Below are 18,492 nucleotides of genomic sequence, written 5' to 3' on the forward strand. Positions count from 1 at the left end.
GGAGCCAGGGGATACATTCTGGACTGGGCTGGGACCCAGGTTGCAGTGCTAGAGGACAGTATGATCCAGTTTGGGCTGGGAAGAGGCCACATCTGTACTGGGAGGGGTCAGGGTATCCAGTTTGGACTGTGAGTAGGTGCAGTCTGCAATGGGAGGGGGTTGCGGTATGAAGGCATGAGGAGACCTCCTGTTCTGATGGCAGTGATTCTCTGTCCCAGAAGCAGTCCTGGCCTGTCCCTGCCTGCAGTCCCAGCACTGCCACACCACAGAACAGTGCCCAAGATGCCAGAGCACTCAGGTCTTGCCCCAGCACACAGGCACAGCAGGAGAGGGAGGAAAGGAAGAAAGAGCAGCTGAGGACAGCCCAAGCTCTGGGGCTCCCTGGCACTGCTGCTGTGCTGGACTCTGCCCCTCCACCTCTGCACACTGGCACTGCCCTGCAGCTCCACAGAAGCCTTGGAGGAAGGAACTCAGAGAAACAACTCCCTGCAGGGTCTTTTATTACTGAACACACAGGGGGCACAGCTCCTCATGTCTCCAGCCTCTGGGTCACACCAGACAGGACAACACTGAACCAGAAATGGTCTGAAGACAGACATTTGTGTGGGAACAACATTCTCACAAGGGGAACAGCACCAGCAGCAGCCAGAACTGGAGCAGCCAGGATGGGCCTGCACTGAATGACATCAGAACTGCTCTGCAGAAGACAACAAAGAGTTTATTGCTTCTGAAACCATCCAGAGATCAGTTGGCTGAGGGCAGCCTTCAGCTCCTGGTTCCTCAGGCTGTAGATGAGAGGGTTCACTGCTGGAGGCACCACTGAGTACAAAATAGAAATCACCAGGTCCAGGGATGGGGAAGAGATGGAGGGAGGCTTCAGGTAGGCAAAGGAGCCAGTGATGAGAAACAGGGAGACCACAGCCAGGTGAGGGAGGCAGGTGGCAAAGGCTTTGTGGCGTCCCTGCTGAGAGGGGACCCTCAGCACTGCCCTGAAGATCTGCACATAGGACACCACAATGAACACAAAACAGACAAAGAATAAACAGGCACTGGCCACAAGAAGCCAAAGTTCCCTGAGGTAGGATGTGGAGCAGGAAAGCTTGAGGATCTGGGGCACTTCACAGAAGAACTGGTCCAGAGCATTGCCCTGGCAGAGGGGCAGGGAAAATGTATTGGCTGTGAGCAACAGAGCATTGAGAACCCCAGAGGCCCAGGCAGCCGCTGCTATGTGGACACAAACTCTGCTGCCCAGGAGGGTCTCATATTGCAGGGGTCTGCAGATGGCAACATAGCGATCGTAGGACATGGTGGTGAGGAGAGAATACTCTGCTGAAATGAAAAAGAGGAAAAAAAATACTTGTGCAGCACATCCTGCATAGGAGATGTCCTTGATGTCCCTCAAAGAATTTGCCATGGATTTGGGCACAGTGGTGGAGATGGCACCCAGGTCAAGGAGGGCGAGGTTGAGGAGGAAGAAGTACATGGGGGTGTGGAGGTGGTGGTCCCAGGCTATGGTGGTGATGATGAGGCCATTGCCCAGCAGGGCAGCCAGGTAGATGGCCAGGAAGAGGCAGAAGTGCAGGAGCTGCAGCTGCCTTGTGCCTGAGAATGGCAGGAGGAGGAAGTGGGTGATGGAGCTGCTGTTGGACATCTGCTGTCCTTTGTGCACAGTGCAGTAGCCAAAAGGCAAAGGCAGTCACAAGTCAATGGAGCACAACCAAAGCCATTTCTCAGCCCCTGATCCAGAGACTTAAGTTTTCTTTTTGAGGAGACCTCCCTCCAGCTCTGTTGCTGGACTCATTTGTGCTGGCTGAGCATGCAGGGATGAGCAGAGACTCTTCCTGCTTCCTGCTGCTGAGTCAGTCCTGCTCTGCAGCAGGGGAATGGTGGAGGCAGCAGCAAGGTCTGGTGTCCACTTTCAGAGGAAAGAGTCCCAAAGCAGAAAGGCTTCTCAGCATCTCCCAGTGCTAAGGAGAGAGGGTAGATAAAGGCAGTTTCTGAATGATTTAGGCTTTTGTACTCCAGCTGCCCACATCTCACCCCCAGAGTGGTCATGGCTGTCACAAGTTCTCACACACAGCATTTCTGCTGCCCTCAGGGGGAACAGAGAGAGCAGAAGCCTGCAAGGCAAGAGGCTGCCTGTGGCTCAGAGCAGAGTGAGGGGAGCTGCTCTGGCCCTGCTGCCACTTCCCTACTTCTCTGGGCTTGTGCCCTGCTGAGCTGGAGGTGATCACACTCCCATGTGCCCCTGAAAAGCCACCAGACCCTGCTGAGAGCAGAGGGATCCCCCACAGACCACTCAGTGTCTCAGCCTCTCTCAAGGTCTCAGCACCACACTTGCAGCCCAGCACACTCAGGGCTCATTGCAACACCCAATGGCATTTCCTCTCCTGTGGCAGCTCTGCCTCTGCTGGAGCTCTGGCTGCAGAGGAGGTGCTTTGCACCTTGGAGCCCATGACCCTGAGGGCAGAGGCTTTTCGGTGGTGGGGTGGGAAGAAGAGGCCTAGGGCTGTGCTCAGAGGAAGGGTCAGGCCTGGAGGGGACCAGATGGAGATATCTGAATGCTCCCTCCCACAACATTGTTGGGTTCAGTTTCCTCCCCTGATCAGATCCCTGCTGCCTGGAGGTTCTCACCCTGGCAGGAGTGTGCTGGGTGATGGATTTGCCCTGCTCACAGAGCCCAGCCCAGAGTCTCTGCACTCACCTACAGAAACCTGCCTGTTTACAGGGCACTGGTGGAGGCATCCTGATGAGTGCAGCCAGGGTGCTGCTGCTGCTGTCCACAGGCAGAGGCTGAAGGCTCGTTAGGAGTCTCCCAGCAGACCTCCTGACCACTCCAAGATACACCTCCCCAGTTTCAAGGACTTGTTCCAACTTGAATGGTCCTTTGCTACCTCTCTTTCTCTCCCCACTTTCCCTTGTCCTCAGAATAGGAAACTGCAAACACAGACTCAGGAACTCTTCTCTCTTTAGAGCACACCCTGCTTGGATCTTGTCCTTGAAGTTCCCTCGTGATGAGCTGCATCTGTGAGCAGCCCTGATCCACACAGCAGCCTCTCCGTAGAATAAGGACCCTACCCCACCCTGCCCTGCTCTGCACTGCCAGGGGTGGCTCCTGCCACCCACACCTTCTCCCCACAGCCAGCATCAGCTGTGGCTGTGCCAGATTTAGAAAGTGCCTCCCAGAACTGCACTTGCACTGCCCTGCACCCACAGCCTCACTGTGTCAGAGTGCAATGACTTCTCCAGTGAGCTCTCAGTCACCCTCTCAGTCCTGGCCACCTTGAAGCTCTCTCTGCCTTCTTCATCTCCCTGAGATCCTCTGGCAGTGTCCTCAGTCCTGCTGTGCTGTGCAGAGGAGCTGCTCCTGGCCAGAGCTGTCTCTGCAGCTCTGCCTGCTTGCCAGCAGCACCTTCCAGCCCAGGAGCCTGGCCTGGCTCAGCACAACAGAACCAGCCCAAGGCATTTAAAGGAGCCCTCTGGTGGCTTTGGTGCCAAGTCCATGAACCTCAGAGATTGAGAAGCTGATGAAACCTCTGCAGAAGTCAAAGTCAGATTCAAACTCTGAACTTTCTTCTACTGTTAATGGGTCCCAGTGAAGCATACTGGGAAAGTGTCCTCAGGGGCTGGTTACAGCAGAAGGAGACAGTGGATGCAAGGGAAGCTTCACTGGAGGCACTGAAGCATCTCCAGGCTGTGGTGAGAACAGAGAACTGAGGCAGTGCTGAAAGGTCAGGACAAGCAGCTCAAGGTGGCTCTGCTGCTGAGCAAACCTGGAGGGGTTTCATTGATCCAAAGGGCCAAGCCCTGACCCCCAGCCCCTGGCAAGGCAGATCCTGTCCCTCAGCTGTGGCTCTGGACTCTGCTGGGGGCAGTGGGGAGTGAGGATGAGCAGTGACCAGGGTAGGATCTTGTCAGGTTTTGCAGTGGTTTGCTTGCAAAGAGACAACTCCTGCTGAAAAGGAATGAACTATACCTTTAAAAATACTTTTTATCAGATGCTTTGTGCAATAAAAACCTCTCCAATTAGCTGCAGAAACCTTGGCAATAATTAGAGGTTCAGCAGTATTTAATGAGCCCCATGGAGTATTTGGGGCTGATGACATCATCCTTAGGTACTGCCAGGAGACTCTGCCAAGGTACTGCCAAGAAGCCTTTCAAGAAGTCCAAGTCAGAAGAAAACTCCAAAGTACCTTGAAGCACTGATTGGCCTCACTGAGGCTTGTTACTGACAAAGGCTCTCCAGGGACTCATTAGAGCAGCTTGTTAGAGGCCAGGATTGCAGGGAGACAAAGGCAAAGTCCAGGGCAGAAAAGTATGCCTTTGTTCTATGAAGCATAAAGCCAAACCCTGACCACTGCCCTTGTAATAGAAGAACCTCAAAGCCAAGTTTCTCCTCCCAGGCCTTGGTGGCAGAGGCAACTGCCAGAGCCAAGGGGACAAAGCCCTTGGTCCTGTTGGGCCTCTCAGCCCTGTCAGAGCCCTTGGCCATCCCTACTGCAGCCTCTCCTACACTGTCCCATGCCTGCAGCTCTTTCCCTTCAGGCTGCTGACAGCAATCTTGCTTCCCCGCCCAGCTCTCCCCCTGCCATTTCCATCCCTTCCCTCAGCTGTCTCAGCTCTCCCTGCCATTTCCTGACACCTCTGGATGGCCTCATGCATAGCAGCTCTGCACTTTCAGGGACATTTCTCAGGCCACATCTCCACTCTGAACCTTCCAAGCTACACTTTGTGGAGGTTTTGGTCTCTCCTCACTCCCCAGAAGAGCTCCATCCTCTCTGAAACCACCCTTCAGCCATGTGCACACTGCTCTGGCAGTGCCCTGAGCCTCCATTCAGCAGGCTGAAGCAGCCCAGGTCCCTCAGCCTCTCCACAGAGATGTCAGCCCCCATCCTGGCAGATCTCCTCTGCAGCCTCCCCAGTTCCTTCTTTCTCCATCACACTGCAGTACCCCACACCTAGACACCAAGCATCCAGATGTGGCCACAGCAGTGCTGAATGCAGGGGAGGACAACTCTTGTGTCAGGATGGCCACACTCTTCCTGCCACAGCCCAGCTGCAGTTGGCCTTCTTCCCTGTGTGAGGGGTTTCCTCCATCCCTGGGCATTTGGAATGGCTCTTCCCAGATCCTGTGGTGCCTTTCTGACTGGGGTGGGACACATCAGAACCTCCAGATCCAAGAACAGGCAGACAGTACTGGGATGGGGCCCAGTCTGTCAGGGAGTGGGTAAGGGGATATAGGCTGTACTGGGAGGAGTCCCAGATGAGTGGTTAGAGGGCTTCAGGTGTTGCAGCCTTTCCTGGGAATGGGCACAATCTGTCCTGGGAAGGAGTCCTGTTATGGTTGCTATTAATATTTAATATTTGGCAACACCGGAGGAAGTTTAGGCTCAAGGTTAGGAGAAAGTTCTTCCCAGAAAGAGGAATTGGCCACTGGAATGTGTTGCCCAGGGAGGTGGTGGAGTCACTGTCCCTGGAGGTGTTCAAAGAAAGATTGGATGTGGCACTTGGAGCCATGGTTTAGGTGTCAGGGGGTGTTTGGTGGTAGGTTGGACTTCATGATCTCTGAGATCTTTTCCAACCTGGTTGATTCTGTGTTTCTGTGATTACAAGGTGAAGAGAAAAGCTTGATCACAGCTGGTGACCAAACCAATGTCTTGTGGCAAACCCAAGAGATTCCAAAACACATAGTGAAAGGTGAGGAGAACATCTGCCCAGCTGATGGAATGAGAAACTCAAGAGTCTCAAAAAGGCAACAGAAAGAAGGGAAAAGAACCTCAGGAAAGTCTTGCTCAGTATTGCTCTATGAAATGCAGACAGGCCTTAGGCCTGGTCCTTGCAATGGGAGCTTAGGAGAATACAGAGGCTTAGGGCCTGCTCTTGAAGGTGACCTTTGCCCCAGCTCTTCCCAGAGAGGTCCTTGCTGTCCCCTGTTCTGCTCCCTCAAGCAGACCAGCACTCACACATGCCCTGCGCTCTAACAGCCATGCAAACAAAGGGGAACAAGCTCAGGGTTATTGCTCCAACCAACTGCTTGAGACTGAAGCCCAAGGCAGGAATCCACAACCATAGCCAGGCCCAGAGCTCTGAGAAGCCCCAGGTGGTGTCTTCCTTTTGCACTTCATGCAGAATCTGCTTGGTTCCCATATCTCACTGATCACAGAATGGGCAGGGCTGGAAGGGACCTCCAAAGGTTATCTTGTCCAACCTTCCCAGGGACATCCTCAACTAGATCAGGTTGCCCAGAGCCCTGTCAAGCCTCACCTTGAAGATCTCCAGGGATGGGACACCAACGCCCTCCCTGGGCAACCTGTTCCAGTGTTCCACTGCCCTCATGGTGCAGAATTTGTGCTGGCTCCTCCTTCCTGCACAATCCTGCTTTGTTCCCATCTCTCACCCATGTCTATGGATGTCCTTCCTCTCTGATCCATGGAAACACAACACCTTGTGTTCAGTGCTGTGCCCACTACTCCTTCTGAGGCAAAGACCATGCCTGGAGCCATTCCCTCCTGAGCAGCTATTTCTGCAACCTGTTTCTCTCCTCCCTGGGAAGCTGATCCTGCACCTGCAGTCCTATTCCAGAGGACTGGGAGAGCAGAGATCTTCACCATGGCCTTTTCTGCTTCACTTTCTCCTGAGCAAGGCAGAAAGCATCAGGCAAAGCTGTGCCAAGCAGAGGCCCTTTCCTTTGCAGCATTGTTTCATTTGTGCCATTTCACATCTCCTTGGACCCAACTTGGAGTCTCTCACTGATCAGCCACAGTTGTATTTGGGAGCACTGCACCAGGGGCACAGATTCCTGACCAGCTGAGGGGTAATCTTTTCCTGCCTTTACTGCCACATCTCCAAGACTTTCCCTTTCCTCCTGGTGCTGCCCACCCTGTGTATTTATTCCTTATTATGGGATGGTGACAGCCTGGATGGATGCACACCCTGAGTGTTTTTCTCACAGAGGTTCCTTGACTTCAGGCAGTCAATGTTTGCTAATCAGTTAGGTTGCATCTCTGGACACATTTGGAATCTCTCTTCTTTGGATCAGGAGCCTCTTCCATCCCCATCCTGTGCTTCTAATTCTGGATTATCCTTAAGGGAAGTGTTCATCCACATGCTCAACAGGAGCCACCAGTGTGCACTTGCAGCCCAGAGAGCCAATTCTATCCTGGGCTGCAGCAAGAGAAAGGTGGCCAGCAGGGCCAGGGAGGTGATTCTCCCACTCTGCTCCACCCTGGTGAGACCACACCTGGAGCTCTGTGTCCAGTTCTGGAGCATCTGTTACAAGAAGGATCTGTAGGGGCTGGAAGGTGTCCAGAGAAGGGCCATGAGGATGAGTAGGGGGCTGGAGCTGCTCTGCTATGAGGACAGACTGAGAGAGTTGGGGCTGTTCAGTCTGGAGAAGAGAAGCCTCCAAGGAGTCCTTCTTGTGGCCTTCCAGTATCTGAAGGAGGCTACAAGAAAACTGGGGAGGGACTTTTGAGAATGTTGGGTAGGGATAGGACTAGGGGGAAATGGAGCAAAACTTGAAGTGGGGAGATTCAGATTGGATGTTAGGAAGAAGTTCTTCCCCATGAGGTTGGAGAGACACTGGCACAGGTTGCCCAGGGAGGTGGTAGAAGTCTCATCCCTGGAAGATTTTAAGCCCAGTCTGGATGTGGCTCTGAGCAACCTGCTCTAGTGTGAGGTGTCCCTGCCCATGGCAGGGGGGTTGGAGCTGGATGATTCTTGAGGTCCCTTCCAACCCTGACAATTCTGTGATTCTCAGTATGTCCAAGAGGTATTATCAGGTACTGGAATTCCAGTGAATGCCCTCCCCCCTCCAGCCCTTCCTTAGGGTTCTCAGGGCAGTTGGTGCACCCCCAGCAGTTGCTCTCATCAGCTCTCTGTGTTGTGCTGTGTCCATCCAGAATGGACATTTGCTACCAAGGGCTTTCTTTCTAGATTCAGGTGATGAGATTTTCAGTTCCCTTTCTCCTTCTCTTCAGTCTGCTGTTCCTTCTCCTGCACTAGTGCCTGCTGGGACAGGATCCATGTGATTAAGAGGAACCCAGTGGCAATTTCTGGGGAGACTCAGATTCACTGGAGGTGATCTGCACCATGCAATGTCCAGAGCAATGTGAACCCTACAGCACTCAAGGGAACAAATAGTTAGAGAGCAGCCCCATGGAGGACCTGGGAGTTCTGGTGGGCAGCAAGTTCTGCATGGGACAGCAATGTGCCCTGGTGACCAAGAAGGCCAATGGGATGCTGGGGTGCATTTGGAAGAGTGTGGCCAGCAGATCCAAGGAGGTTCTCCTCCCCCTCTACTCTGCCCTGGGGAGGCCCCACCTAGAATATTGCATCCAGTTCTGGACTCCCTAGTTCAAGAGGGACAGGGACCTGCTGCAGAGGCTGTGAGGATGCTGAAGGGACTGCAGCACTGCCTGATGAGGAGAGGCTGAGAGGCCTGGGGCTGTTTGGTCTGGAGAGGAAAAGGCTGAGAGGGCATCTGATCAATGTCTATCAATATCTGAGGGCTGGGGATCAGGAAGCAAGAGGCAGGGACAGCCTCTGCTCACTTGTGCCCTGGGAGAGTACAAGGAGCAATGGATGGAAACTGCAGCCTAGGAAGTTCCACTTCAACAGAAGGAAGAATTTCTTTACCGTAAGGGTGACAGAGCCCTGGAACAGGCTGCCCAGAGAGGTTGTGGAGTCTCCTTCTCTGGAGACTTGCCAGCCCTGTCTGGATGTGTTCCTGTGAGACCTGCACTGGATTCTATGGTCCTGTTCTGGCAGGGGACTCAGAGATCTCCAGAGGTCCCTCCCAGCCCCTAACATCCTGTCACCTGTGACCCTGTGAACTGTCCCAGGGCTCTGAATCCAAAGCAGATCCCAGCAGGAAATACCAAGGTTCCAGCTACAAATCATGAAGTCTGTTTGAGCTTCATCTTCAAGGATCCTTCTGAAGTCACCTTCCACTGCCCCTTTGGGCTCTTCTGGGCTCTCAGCTAATGAATCCATGTGGCAAGTCCAGCTGCCTTCAAAGCAGTCTAAGTTGTTCACAGAAGCTGAGAGGCTCTTTCCATTTTGCTTGGAGAGGCTCCTGATTGTCATGGGTTGAGTTGACTCTGCTGCTGTTATCCAGACCATGCTGCAGCCATGCCAGCCTCAGAAATGAAAGTGCTGGCTGGAGCAAAGGATGATGGGGCTTCAAGTTCAGGTTGCAGCATGGGAGGCTCCCTGTTCCAGTTGCTGCTTCTGGGTTCTGGGATTTTTTGGGTGTTGGCTGCTCTGCTATGATGGCAGTGGGACAGGGAGGGGTAGGGGAGCAGCTCCCTGGTTTGGGCTTTTGCCTTGCTTGCTGCTGCTTGCTGCTGCTTTCCACTGTGCCTTTTCTGCACACAGGCTGAGGTCACTGTACTTTTGCATTCTGATTATCTGATTTGCTCAGGAAACTCTTCTCTCATTTGTTTCTGTATCAACACAAAGAGGTTTTGTGTGGTGTTCTTTTCCCCTCAGTTCTGTGTTGGGGGAGGCAGAGAGGTTAAGCTGCTGGGTCAGCTGGACCCACTACATTCCTTTTCTGATGCCCAACGTGGGGCAGGAAAGCAGCTGCCTTAATGAGGGCAGATTTTGGCAGGACTGAGGTAACAAAAAGAGAGGAGAAGAGGATTCAGTTAAGGCTTGAGGCTTGTCAGCAGAGTTTGACTGAAGTTTTCTTTCCTGTGGTGTGTTCACATTGTTGATGGATTTGCTTTCAGGGGGCTGATGAGCTGCAGTCCTGTTTGTGCTGCTGCTGGTGCTGTTAGCTTAGGGCAATGGCTCAGAGCTGTGCTGTCCACTGCTGGGCATCTTGCTCTGGTTTCATCCAGAGCAATACAGGACACTCCCAAGGAAACCACTGTGAGATCTGCCCAGATGCTGGATACTGAGGAGTGGCAGGGGGTGGGGGAGGGAAGGGGCAAATTCTTAGGCTGGTGGTCACCTCTGGTGCTTTGGAATTTCACCCCTGAGCAAGTGCAAAATCCTCTCCAGCTGGGGAAAGGTTTGGGAAAAGTCTGTTGTCAGCCTGGGAGTTCCTGAGAGACAGAAATCACTGCAGTGAGCTTGGGCCTGGCCCATGCCTCTCGAGCCCTTCTCATCTCTGTGCAGAGGGCTCAGGGGCAAGAGAAGGTCTCTGGTCCTACAGACAGTGCCACAGGCATGGTAGCTGTGTCAGAGAAGCAGCCTGTGCCAGGATCAGCTGCCCCTCGTAGTGAATGGTGCTTATGACCAGGATTGTGCCCCAAATATTACCAGAACATGCTTCTGTGTGTGTGACTCAAACCCCCTTTGTCCCCCCTCTCTTCTGCAGTCAGTGGGTGTGGACCTTGGCACCACTGAGTCCAGGTAAACAATTGCCTGGGCATGTTTCCACCCCTGTGGTAAACAAGGCCCAGGCTACATGTTTGTTTACCCTGTTTACAGCGTGTGCTTATGGTTATTTGGCAGAGTATCAGTTGATTTGTTAATTATTGTGTTACCAGTGGGTGCTGACTGGAGCAGTATTCTTTGGGGCAAATGGTAAATAGGAGGGGCTCTGCATCCAACCAGATGGAAGGGAGAGACAAATTGGTTTGTTGGACTGTACAGAACCAATGGCCTGGCAAGTTGAAGCCATGAGAGGATAAAGCTTTAGTAGATACAGGTGCCCAGAGTGCTCTGACACCATCAAACTATGAGGGGTGGAACCCGCCTGTGTTTCTGGTGTGGCAGGAGGATCCCCACACCTGGATGTGTTGGAAACTGAGTACTGGGATGCAAGCCACAGTTTGCTTTCACTTGGAGGCATGGAAGGAGTCACTGGACTCGATTGCCCCAGAGGTGGAAACACAGCCCCAGCATTTGCAGCATTTGGACTGGGCATGGACTGATCCAGACTGTGCTGGAACAGAGTGGAGCTGCAGAGCACCTGCAGTGAGCAGCCCTCTGTGTACTGCAAAGCAACCTCCTGTGGAGTGAGAATGGACAGAGCCTGAGGTGTGCTGCTGATTGCTGCTGGGCATGGTGCAGGTGGCACAGAATGAGGGCTTAGGAATATCAAAGATTAAGCTGGAAATTTGCTGCCATTACTCCACACCATCCTGCCTCATGCCACCTTCACAGGGACAGAGCTGGCTGGAACACAGTACTACAGGGCCTGAAGTTCAAATGGCAACTTGAGAGGCTTCCTGTTCTAGTTGCTGCTATTGGGTTCTGGCTCTCAGGTGCTGGCTCTTTGCTGAGGAGGAGGGCTGTAGGGGTTGAACTCCTGGCTGCTGCTGCTCACTGCTGTGCTTCTTTCTGCAAACAGCCTCAGGTCAGTGTGCATTATGGGATCTCCTTTGGATTCAACTCTTTTGTTCTTATCTCAAGTCCTTATCTCAACCCAGAGTGTTTTTTGGTTCCTGTGTGTGTTATTTTTCCCTCACTTCTGTTTTGGGGGGGAACAGGCAGCTTAACCTCTTCTCAGCTCTTCAACCTCTTCCAGCCCCAGAGTGGAAAGCCAACAGAAGCTTTCTGAGTTCTTCCAAAGATCTCCATCAGCTTCCCCCTACACCCTCCAAAGATCCCAAGAGTCAGTCCTAGGACCATCCAAATCCCAAACACCTAAGATCACCTGAAAGCCCCTGAAGAATGCCTCTGAGATGCCCCTCAAGACTCCTCTGAGAACCTCATTTCCCCTCCCTGAACTGGGCACACAGTTCCACCCCATCCCTTGGGAGCAAATGCAACCAAAATTTGAGCATCTGAAATAAAAGCAAACAGACAGGATTTGGGTAACTTTTGGGTTTTATTGACACAATTGGTCAAAGGACAGAGGATTTCTTCCCCCAGGGAGACACAAAGCATTGGGGAAGAACCAGACAGACCCTGGCAAAGCCCTGCCCAGCTCCACTGGGAGCTCCAGCTGTGCCGACTCAGCACTGTAATTGTTCTCATTAGCAAGAATTGGTGTTCAGAAGGGCAGGAGGTGTTTGTTGCTGATGATTTCCCCAGTCACTGAGAAGTGCAGAGGGAAAAGGGATGATTTTGGTGCTGGAAAGGCCCTCTCAGAAGGGTCACGATTACCCAACAGATTCTAGGTGGGTTTATGCCTCCCCTCCAGTGCAGGCTGCTCTCTGGTGTGGATGTAGCGGTGCTTGTTGTGAGAGCCCTTCTGGGTGAAGCGCTAACTGCAATCAGAACAAGTGAATGCCCTCTCACCAGTGTGGGTGCGGCGATGAGTAATGAGGGTGCCCCGCTGGCTGAAGCTCTCGCCACAATCAGCACGTGTAGGGCTTCTCACCAGTGTGGGTGCGGCGATGAGCAATGAAATTGTGCCTGTGGCTGAAGCGCTTGCCACAGTCAGCACAGGTGAAAGGCTTCTCACCGGTGTGGGTGCGGTGGTGCTCAATGAGAGAGCTCCTATGTCTGAAGGTCTGGCCACAGTTAGCACAGCTGAAAGACTTCTCGCCAGTGTGCGCACGACGGTGCCCTCTCAGGGATCCCTTCCAGGTGAAGCTCTTTCCACAGTCGGCACAGCTGTACAGCTTCTCACCGCTGTGGATAAGTTGGTGCTGAATGAATGCAGTACTCGTGGTAAAGCTCTTGCTGCACTCAGCACAGGGGAACAGATGCTCTCCAGTGTGGATACGGCAAGGGATGCTGAGAGTGGAGCTGTGTTTGAAGCTCTTGCCGCAGTCCCTGCAGCTGAATGCCTTCTCCCTGGTGTGGGTGAGGTGGTGTTGCCGAAGAGTAGAGATCTGCCTGAACCGCTTCCCACAGCTGTCACAAGAGAAGGGCTTTTCTCCAGTGTGGGTGCGGCGGTGCTGGGTGAGCTTGCCGCGCTGGCTGAAGCTCTGACCGCAGTCAGCACGTGTGACCGGTTTCTCTCCGGTGTGGGTGCGGCGGTGCTGGCTGAGCTCAGAGTTCCGGCGGAAGCTCTTCCCACTGTCACCACAAACGCAGGGCGGGAGCCAGGTTGTGGCCAGAGGTGCTTCACTAGCTCTGAGCCATCTGGGAAGTTCTGCCCACACTCAAAGCACTGATTCAGCTCTTTGGGTGACACTGAGGGACCTGCTCTGGCTTCATCCTCCTCCATACATTCCTCCCCCTCATCCTGGTCATCTTCATCATCATCATTATCCTCCTCTTCATAGTTGTCATTTTCAGCATCATCCTCCATCTTGTCCTCTTTTTCCTCCCCATCCTCCTCTACTTTGGGACAGCACATTGGCTTCTCCAACTTGATCTCTGGGTGCTGCTTCTCCTCCCAGCTCTTGTCTGGGTCCTTCTGTGAGGCCATGCTGTGGCAGGAAGGGGTCACAGCTTTGCAATAGGGAAGATGGAAGCACCTGAGCCCAGGACCTCAAACCCTCTGATCCTGCCTGGGTCATGACAGTCCCTGACTCCCAACACCCAGCTAGAGGAGAGAATGCAGAGGGGACCTCAAACCTTCAGTTTCTGCCACAGTGTGGGCACAGACCTCCAATACCTGTGCTGAGACCCCAGGTTCCTGTGATCAGTGCCCTGAGGTTCCCTGGGGCTTACAAGTGGTCCCACTCTCCTCGAGCCTGGTGGCATTGGCAGGGTGTTTCCTGGCCCGATCTCTCCTGGCTCAGGCAATGGAGGCAGCAGCATTGACCAATGAAGACCAAACCACCTTCAACCTTCTCCCACCAACCACCACGTCCAAACCCCTAACATCATCTCCTGCCACACAACTGACTCCCACAAGCCTGGGGAGTTACTAAACTCCAACACCTGATGTGCCTCAGAACCCCTGGAGGGGTGAAATGTGGTGGGCAGGAGGAGGTGGAAGAGGCTGGGAGGTGCCCTGGGACTCTGGGATGCTGGGAGCTGGGGTCCTGCTGTTGCCCCACTCTGGGTTTCTTATCTGCAGGGCTGCTCCAAGGGACAGATCTGCAAACTCTGCTTTTCCACAGCACACAGGGGCAGGGATGATGGAGAGAGGACTCAGCCCCTGACAGAGAGAAGCAAAGGACTCAGAGGAGAACACTGACCTGCAAAGGATGGCTCAGCACTGCCCAGGACCAGGCAGCACAGCTCAGCCTTCCTGGGGGCAGCTCCCAAGCCCAGCAGCACAGCCACAGCACACAGCCAGGGCTGATCAAGATGGGAGGCCTCAACAAGTGCAGACTCAGCACCTTGCCCAGCACACAGCCCCCAGCACACAGCTGCAGGCCAGCACCACAACACAGCTGCCTCCACACAGCCTCTCACAGGCCTTGCCTAAAGCATCCTCCTACTGCCTGCCCAGGGCTCTGCTGCCTGCAGCTGCCTTTGCCAGCAGATCTTGCTCTGGACCCAGCTCTCCTCCCTGGCTCTGCCCCCACCCCACACACTCTGTGCTCAGCTCTGCCCTGCACACACCTCTCTGCTGCCCACTCCCCAAGGGAAGATCACAGCAGCCCTCAGGACACACACAAAGGGAGCTTCATGATCTCTGCAGATACAGCAAAGGGGGAAGGGACTTGGGCAGCTTCTTGCTAAACCTCTTCAGCCCTCACTGGGATGCTGGAGGAGTCTCTGGCTCCTGCCCAAACCTCACACCTCCAGCACCCTTCACACACCTGCAGCCCAAAGAGACTCACTGGAAAGGGTTTGGCTTCTTCACTCCCTGACCATTTCTCTCAGCTTGCTCTTTGCAGATCTCCTGGATCTGCCACTCCACATCCCCAAGAGAAAATGAGGTTGGATGGGAGGGCACAGTGCCCATGGGCTGCTGTTCATCTCCCAGCTGACACAGGCAGAGCTGCAGCACAATTCACTCCTTTCAGCTCCTCAAATGCTGCCAGATTCTGCCATTTCCTGCACACTCATTTGCCACATGGGACCTGGATCCTCTCCTCTTTTTGGGGGGGATGAGGCCTAATTCCTGCCTGGCCACTCCCAGGCCCTTCCCTCAGTCCCAGCCCATCCATGTCCCTGCTGCCTTGGCTGTCCTTTGGCGCTGTGTCCCTCACCTCCACTGCCACTGCAGCTGGAAAGGTGGAGTGGGAAATGCTGTGGCTGAGGAAGCATCTAAGGAACTGGGCTGGAAGCAGCAGCACAAGGATGGAAGGGGCCTGAGACTAAAGGCTGGGATCAGCTGGAGGGCTGAAAGAACAGCACCAAGCCAAGGGGGGGTTACAGATGGGGGCTGGGGAGGGACCCTGCAGCCACCTCAGGCAGCAGCTGATGAGAGGAAGGGGGACAGAGAGGGAGTGAGACCTCAGGTGACTCCTGCCATGGGGGATGGCTGGGCTGTGTGGCTAGGAGCCCTGAGTGCCTGCTTGGGCTGTGCTGCATGTCAGGAGGGGACAGGGGACTGTCCTGAGCCAGGCAGGGTTTGGGACTTTGAGCCTCTGGGGTCAGCTGCTGCCAGCACCATTGGAGGTAGGAGCCAGGCAGAGCCACACAGCTGCTGAACTAAGCCCTCCCACCCCCTGCAGCCTTCACCCTCCATCTCTCCATCCATTGCTCCATCTCCACTCACTTGGTGCCCTCTCAGAGTCACCAGGGTCCTACAACTTCACCAGGGCTGATCTACACATCCATCAGGGCCCAACAGAAGCCCCTGGATGAGAGCATGGATGAGGATCCTTGTTGTCGGTGTACGGCACTAGGATGTCTTACACCAGAGATCAGAGACCTCCAGAAGGGACAGCAGAGTCCAGAGGGACACCACAAAGTGTCATCTAGCTTAGTTCATTCCCGCTTAGTTCATTCCCACAAGGCCTGCACCCACTCTCTACAAAGGAACAGCACAGGATCTCCAACCTCCTTTGCCCTTCCTCTCTGCTCCCAGCAACAGCTTCTGGGATCTCTCTCTGCAGAAGAGCTTTGAGGCCTTGGCAGTGCTGCCAACTGCAGCCTGGAGCTCCCTGGCTCACCTGGGAGCTGCCTACCAGAATCTGTAACTGCAGCTCTTGGGTATGGGGGGAGGAGGGGCAGAGAGGTATGGGGGAGGGGGAAGGCATTTGGGGCCTGGGCTTCTGGCCTGCTTTGGTGGAGCTCTGGAGGAAGCTTTGGCCTAGGGAGGTTGCTTGGCTCCCGTGGCCCAGGCACACTATGGATTGTTGTGGATTTGATGCTTTGCACTGTAGGATGCAGCTCTGAACAGCACAGCCATGGAAACTGCCCAATTCTATCCAACCCTCTGGCCACAGCTTGGCATCAACTCCTTTCACAAGGCTCAAAGAGAGCCTCTCTGCCTCCTGAAACCTAAGACAATACCCTGCAGAACAAGTTGGAGGAGCTCAAGGGGACAAGCTGCAGAGGGGGCCCAGGGCAACCTCCTGAGCTTCAACAAGAGCAAGGGCAGGGTCCTGCCCCTGGCCTGGCACAATCCTCACAATCAGGACAGGCTGGGGGAGGAGGGGATAGGAAGCAGCCCTGCAGAAAACCACTGGGGGGTGCTGCTGGACAAGAAGCTGGACAGGAACAGACAGGGGGAGCCTGCAGCCCACAAGTCCAAGGGCAGCCTGGGCTGCACCAAAAGCAGCATGGACAGAGATGGACAGAGGCCATCCTGGCACTTGGCTCTGCTGAGACTTCACCTGCAGCACTGCAGGCAGCTCTGGAACCATCAACACAGGAAGGACATGGACCTGATGGAGAGGGCCCAGAGGAGGGACACAAAAATGATCAAGGGCTTGGAGCAGCTCTGCTACCAGAACAGGCTGAGGGAGCTGGGGGTGTTCAGCCTGCAGAGGAGAAGACTCTGTGGAGACCTAAGAGTGACCTTCTGGTACCTGAAGGGGGCTACAAGAAGGCTGCAGAGGGACTCTTTGAAGCCATTGCCTCTGGTCCTGTCCCTGCAGGCTTTGCAAACTAGAGCAGAGCAGATTGAGATTGGAGGTGAGGAACAAGTTCTGCACCAGGAGGCTGCTGGAACACTGCAACAGGTTGCCCAGGGAGGGGCTTGAGGTCCCAGCCCTGCAGATGTTCAAGGTCAGGCTGGACAGGGCTCTGGGCAACCTGATATAGTGCAGGATGTCCCTGCTGACTGCAGAGGGGCTTCGACTGCAGCACCTTTGCAGCTCCCTGACAACCCAAACCACTCTAGGATTCTAGGAGTCTAAGTGCAGCTTCCAGGGAGAGCAGGAAAAAGATGAGGCAGAGGAGGACAAGGAAGAGGACAAGGAGGAGGAGAACCAAAATCCCTTCCTAACTCCTCCAAACCTCTGCCAAATTCCTGGAAAGCTCTTCCAGCTCTGCAGAGTTCATTCTGAAGAGAGCTGAGGGAGTTGCTAGGCTCAGGGATGTCTTGCACACTTGGCACAAATGCTCCAGAAGCTTTCCAAGTGCCCTCAAAACCAGCAGCACAGCTCTGCTGCCACACAATGCCACGCTGCAAGGGACCCCAAGGCTCAGCTGCTCCAACCTTGCCAGCTGACACTGGCCTGGAAAGGAGCTGGCCCAGCCCCCTGCCAAGCTGAGCCTTCCAACTCTGCCCTGCAGGGGAATCCACCACTGCCCTGGGGAGATGATTCCAATGGCTGACTGGCAGGGAAAAGCTTTTGCCTCTGCAGGGCACTGTGCCACTTCAGCTCAACACTTGCAGCAGCTCTTTGAGATCTGCCTTTGGAGCACCACAAACTCTGAAGCACTGCAGTGCAAAGCAGCTCAGCTTCAACTTCCAACTGCCTGAACTCTCATTTTAAATTCAAGGCAGGGGCCAAGCTCACACCCAGCCCCCAAGCTCAAGAACCAGCAACTAAGGTCAGAGTCAGCTCCCAAGCACAAGAATCCAGATCAGAAATGCAGAGCCAGCCCCCAGGCTCAGAGCCAGCTCCTAAGTTCACATCCAGGCCCCTAGCTCAAGAACCAGCAGCTGAGATCAGAACCACTTCCCAAGCTCACAGCCAGCCCCTGAGCTCAAGAACCAGCAATTAAGGTCAGAACACTTCCCAAGCTGAGAGCCACCTCCAGAGCTCACACCCAGGCCCCAAGCTCACAAGCCAGCAAACCAAACCAAACCAAACCAGGTTGGAAGAGACCTTCAAGATCATCACGTCCAACCCATCAACCAATCCAACCCACCCAAACAACTAACCCATGGCACCAAGTACCTCATCAAGTCTCCAAATAAGGTCAGAACCACAATAATAACCACAATAATAAGCAAATAAGGTCAGAACCACATTATAAGCTCAAGAGCCAGCCCCCAAGCTCAAGAGCCAGCCACTAAGGTCCAGAACCTAGATCAAAAGTGCAGACTCAGCTCCCAAGCCAGCAACTAAGGTCAGAATCACTTACCAAGCTGAAGAACCATCCCCTGACCTCAGAGACAGGCCCTGAGGTCAAGAACCACACCCCAAGCCCAGAGCCAGCAACTAAGCTCAAAACCCCTTTCCAAGCTCACACCCAGACCCCAAGCTCAAGAGCCAGAAAATAAAATCAGAACCACTTCCCAAGCTCAAGAACCAGCAGCTAAGGTCAGAACCACTTCCTAAGCTCACACCCAGACCCCACGCTCAAGAAACAGCTCCCAAGCCAGCAACTAAGGTCAGA

The 18,492-nt window shown here is 54.2% G+C and overlaps 2 protein-coding genes across 2 annotated transcripts; both read right to left on the reverse strand.

Moving 5' to 3' along the window:
• Nucleotides 1–718: 718 nt before the first annotated feature.
• LOC137460471 (olfactory receptor 14A16-like) lies at nt 719–1,651 on the reverse strand. Its single transcript, XM_068170800.1, has one exon. The coding sequence runs from the start codon at nt 1,649–1,651 to the stop codon at nt 719–721; it is 933 nt and encodes a 310-aa protein (XP_068026901.1).
• Nucleotides 1,652–12,257: 10,606 nt separating this feature from the next.
• LOC137460475 (oocyte zinc finger protein XlCOF6-like) lies at nt 12,258–13,279 on the reverse strand. Its single transcript, XM_068170805.1, has 2 exons — nt 13,206–13,279; nt 12,258–12,924 (listed from the first exon to the last, which is right to left on the reverse strand). The coding sequence occupies exons 1-2, from the start codon at nt 13,277–13,279 to the stop codon at nt 12,258–12,260; spliced, it is 741 nt and encodes a 246-aa protein (XP_068026906.1).
• Nucleotides 13,280–18,492: the final 5,213 nt, after the last annotated feature.

This window comes from Melanerpes formicivorus, unplaced genomic scaffold, assembly GCF_026170545.1.
Source record: "Melanerpes formicivorus ecotype bairdi unplaced genomic scaffold, bMelFor1.0.p_v2 SCAF_625, whole genome shotgun sequence".
NCBI lineage: Eukaryota > Metazoa > Chordata > Aves > Piciformes > Picidae > Melanerpes > Melanerpes formicivorus.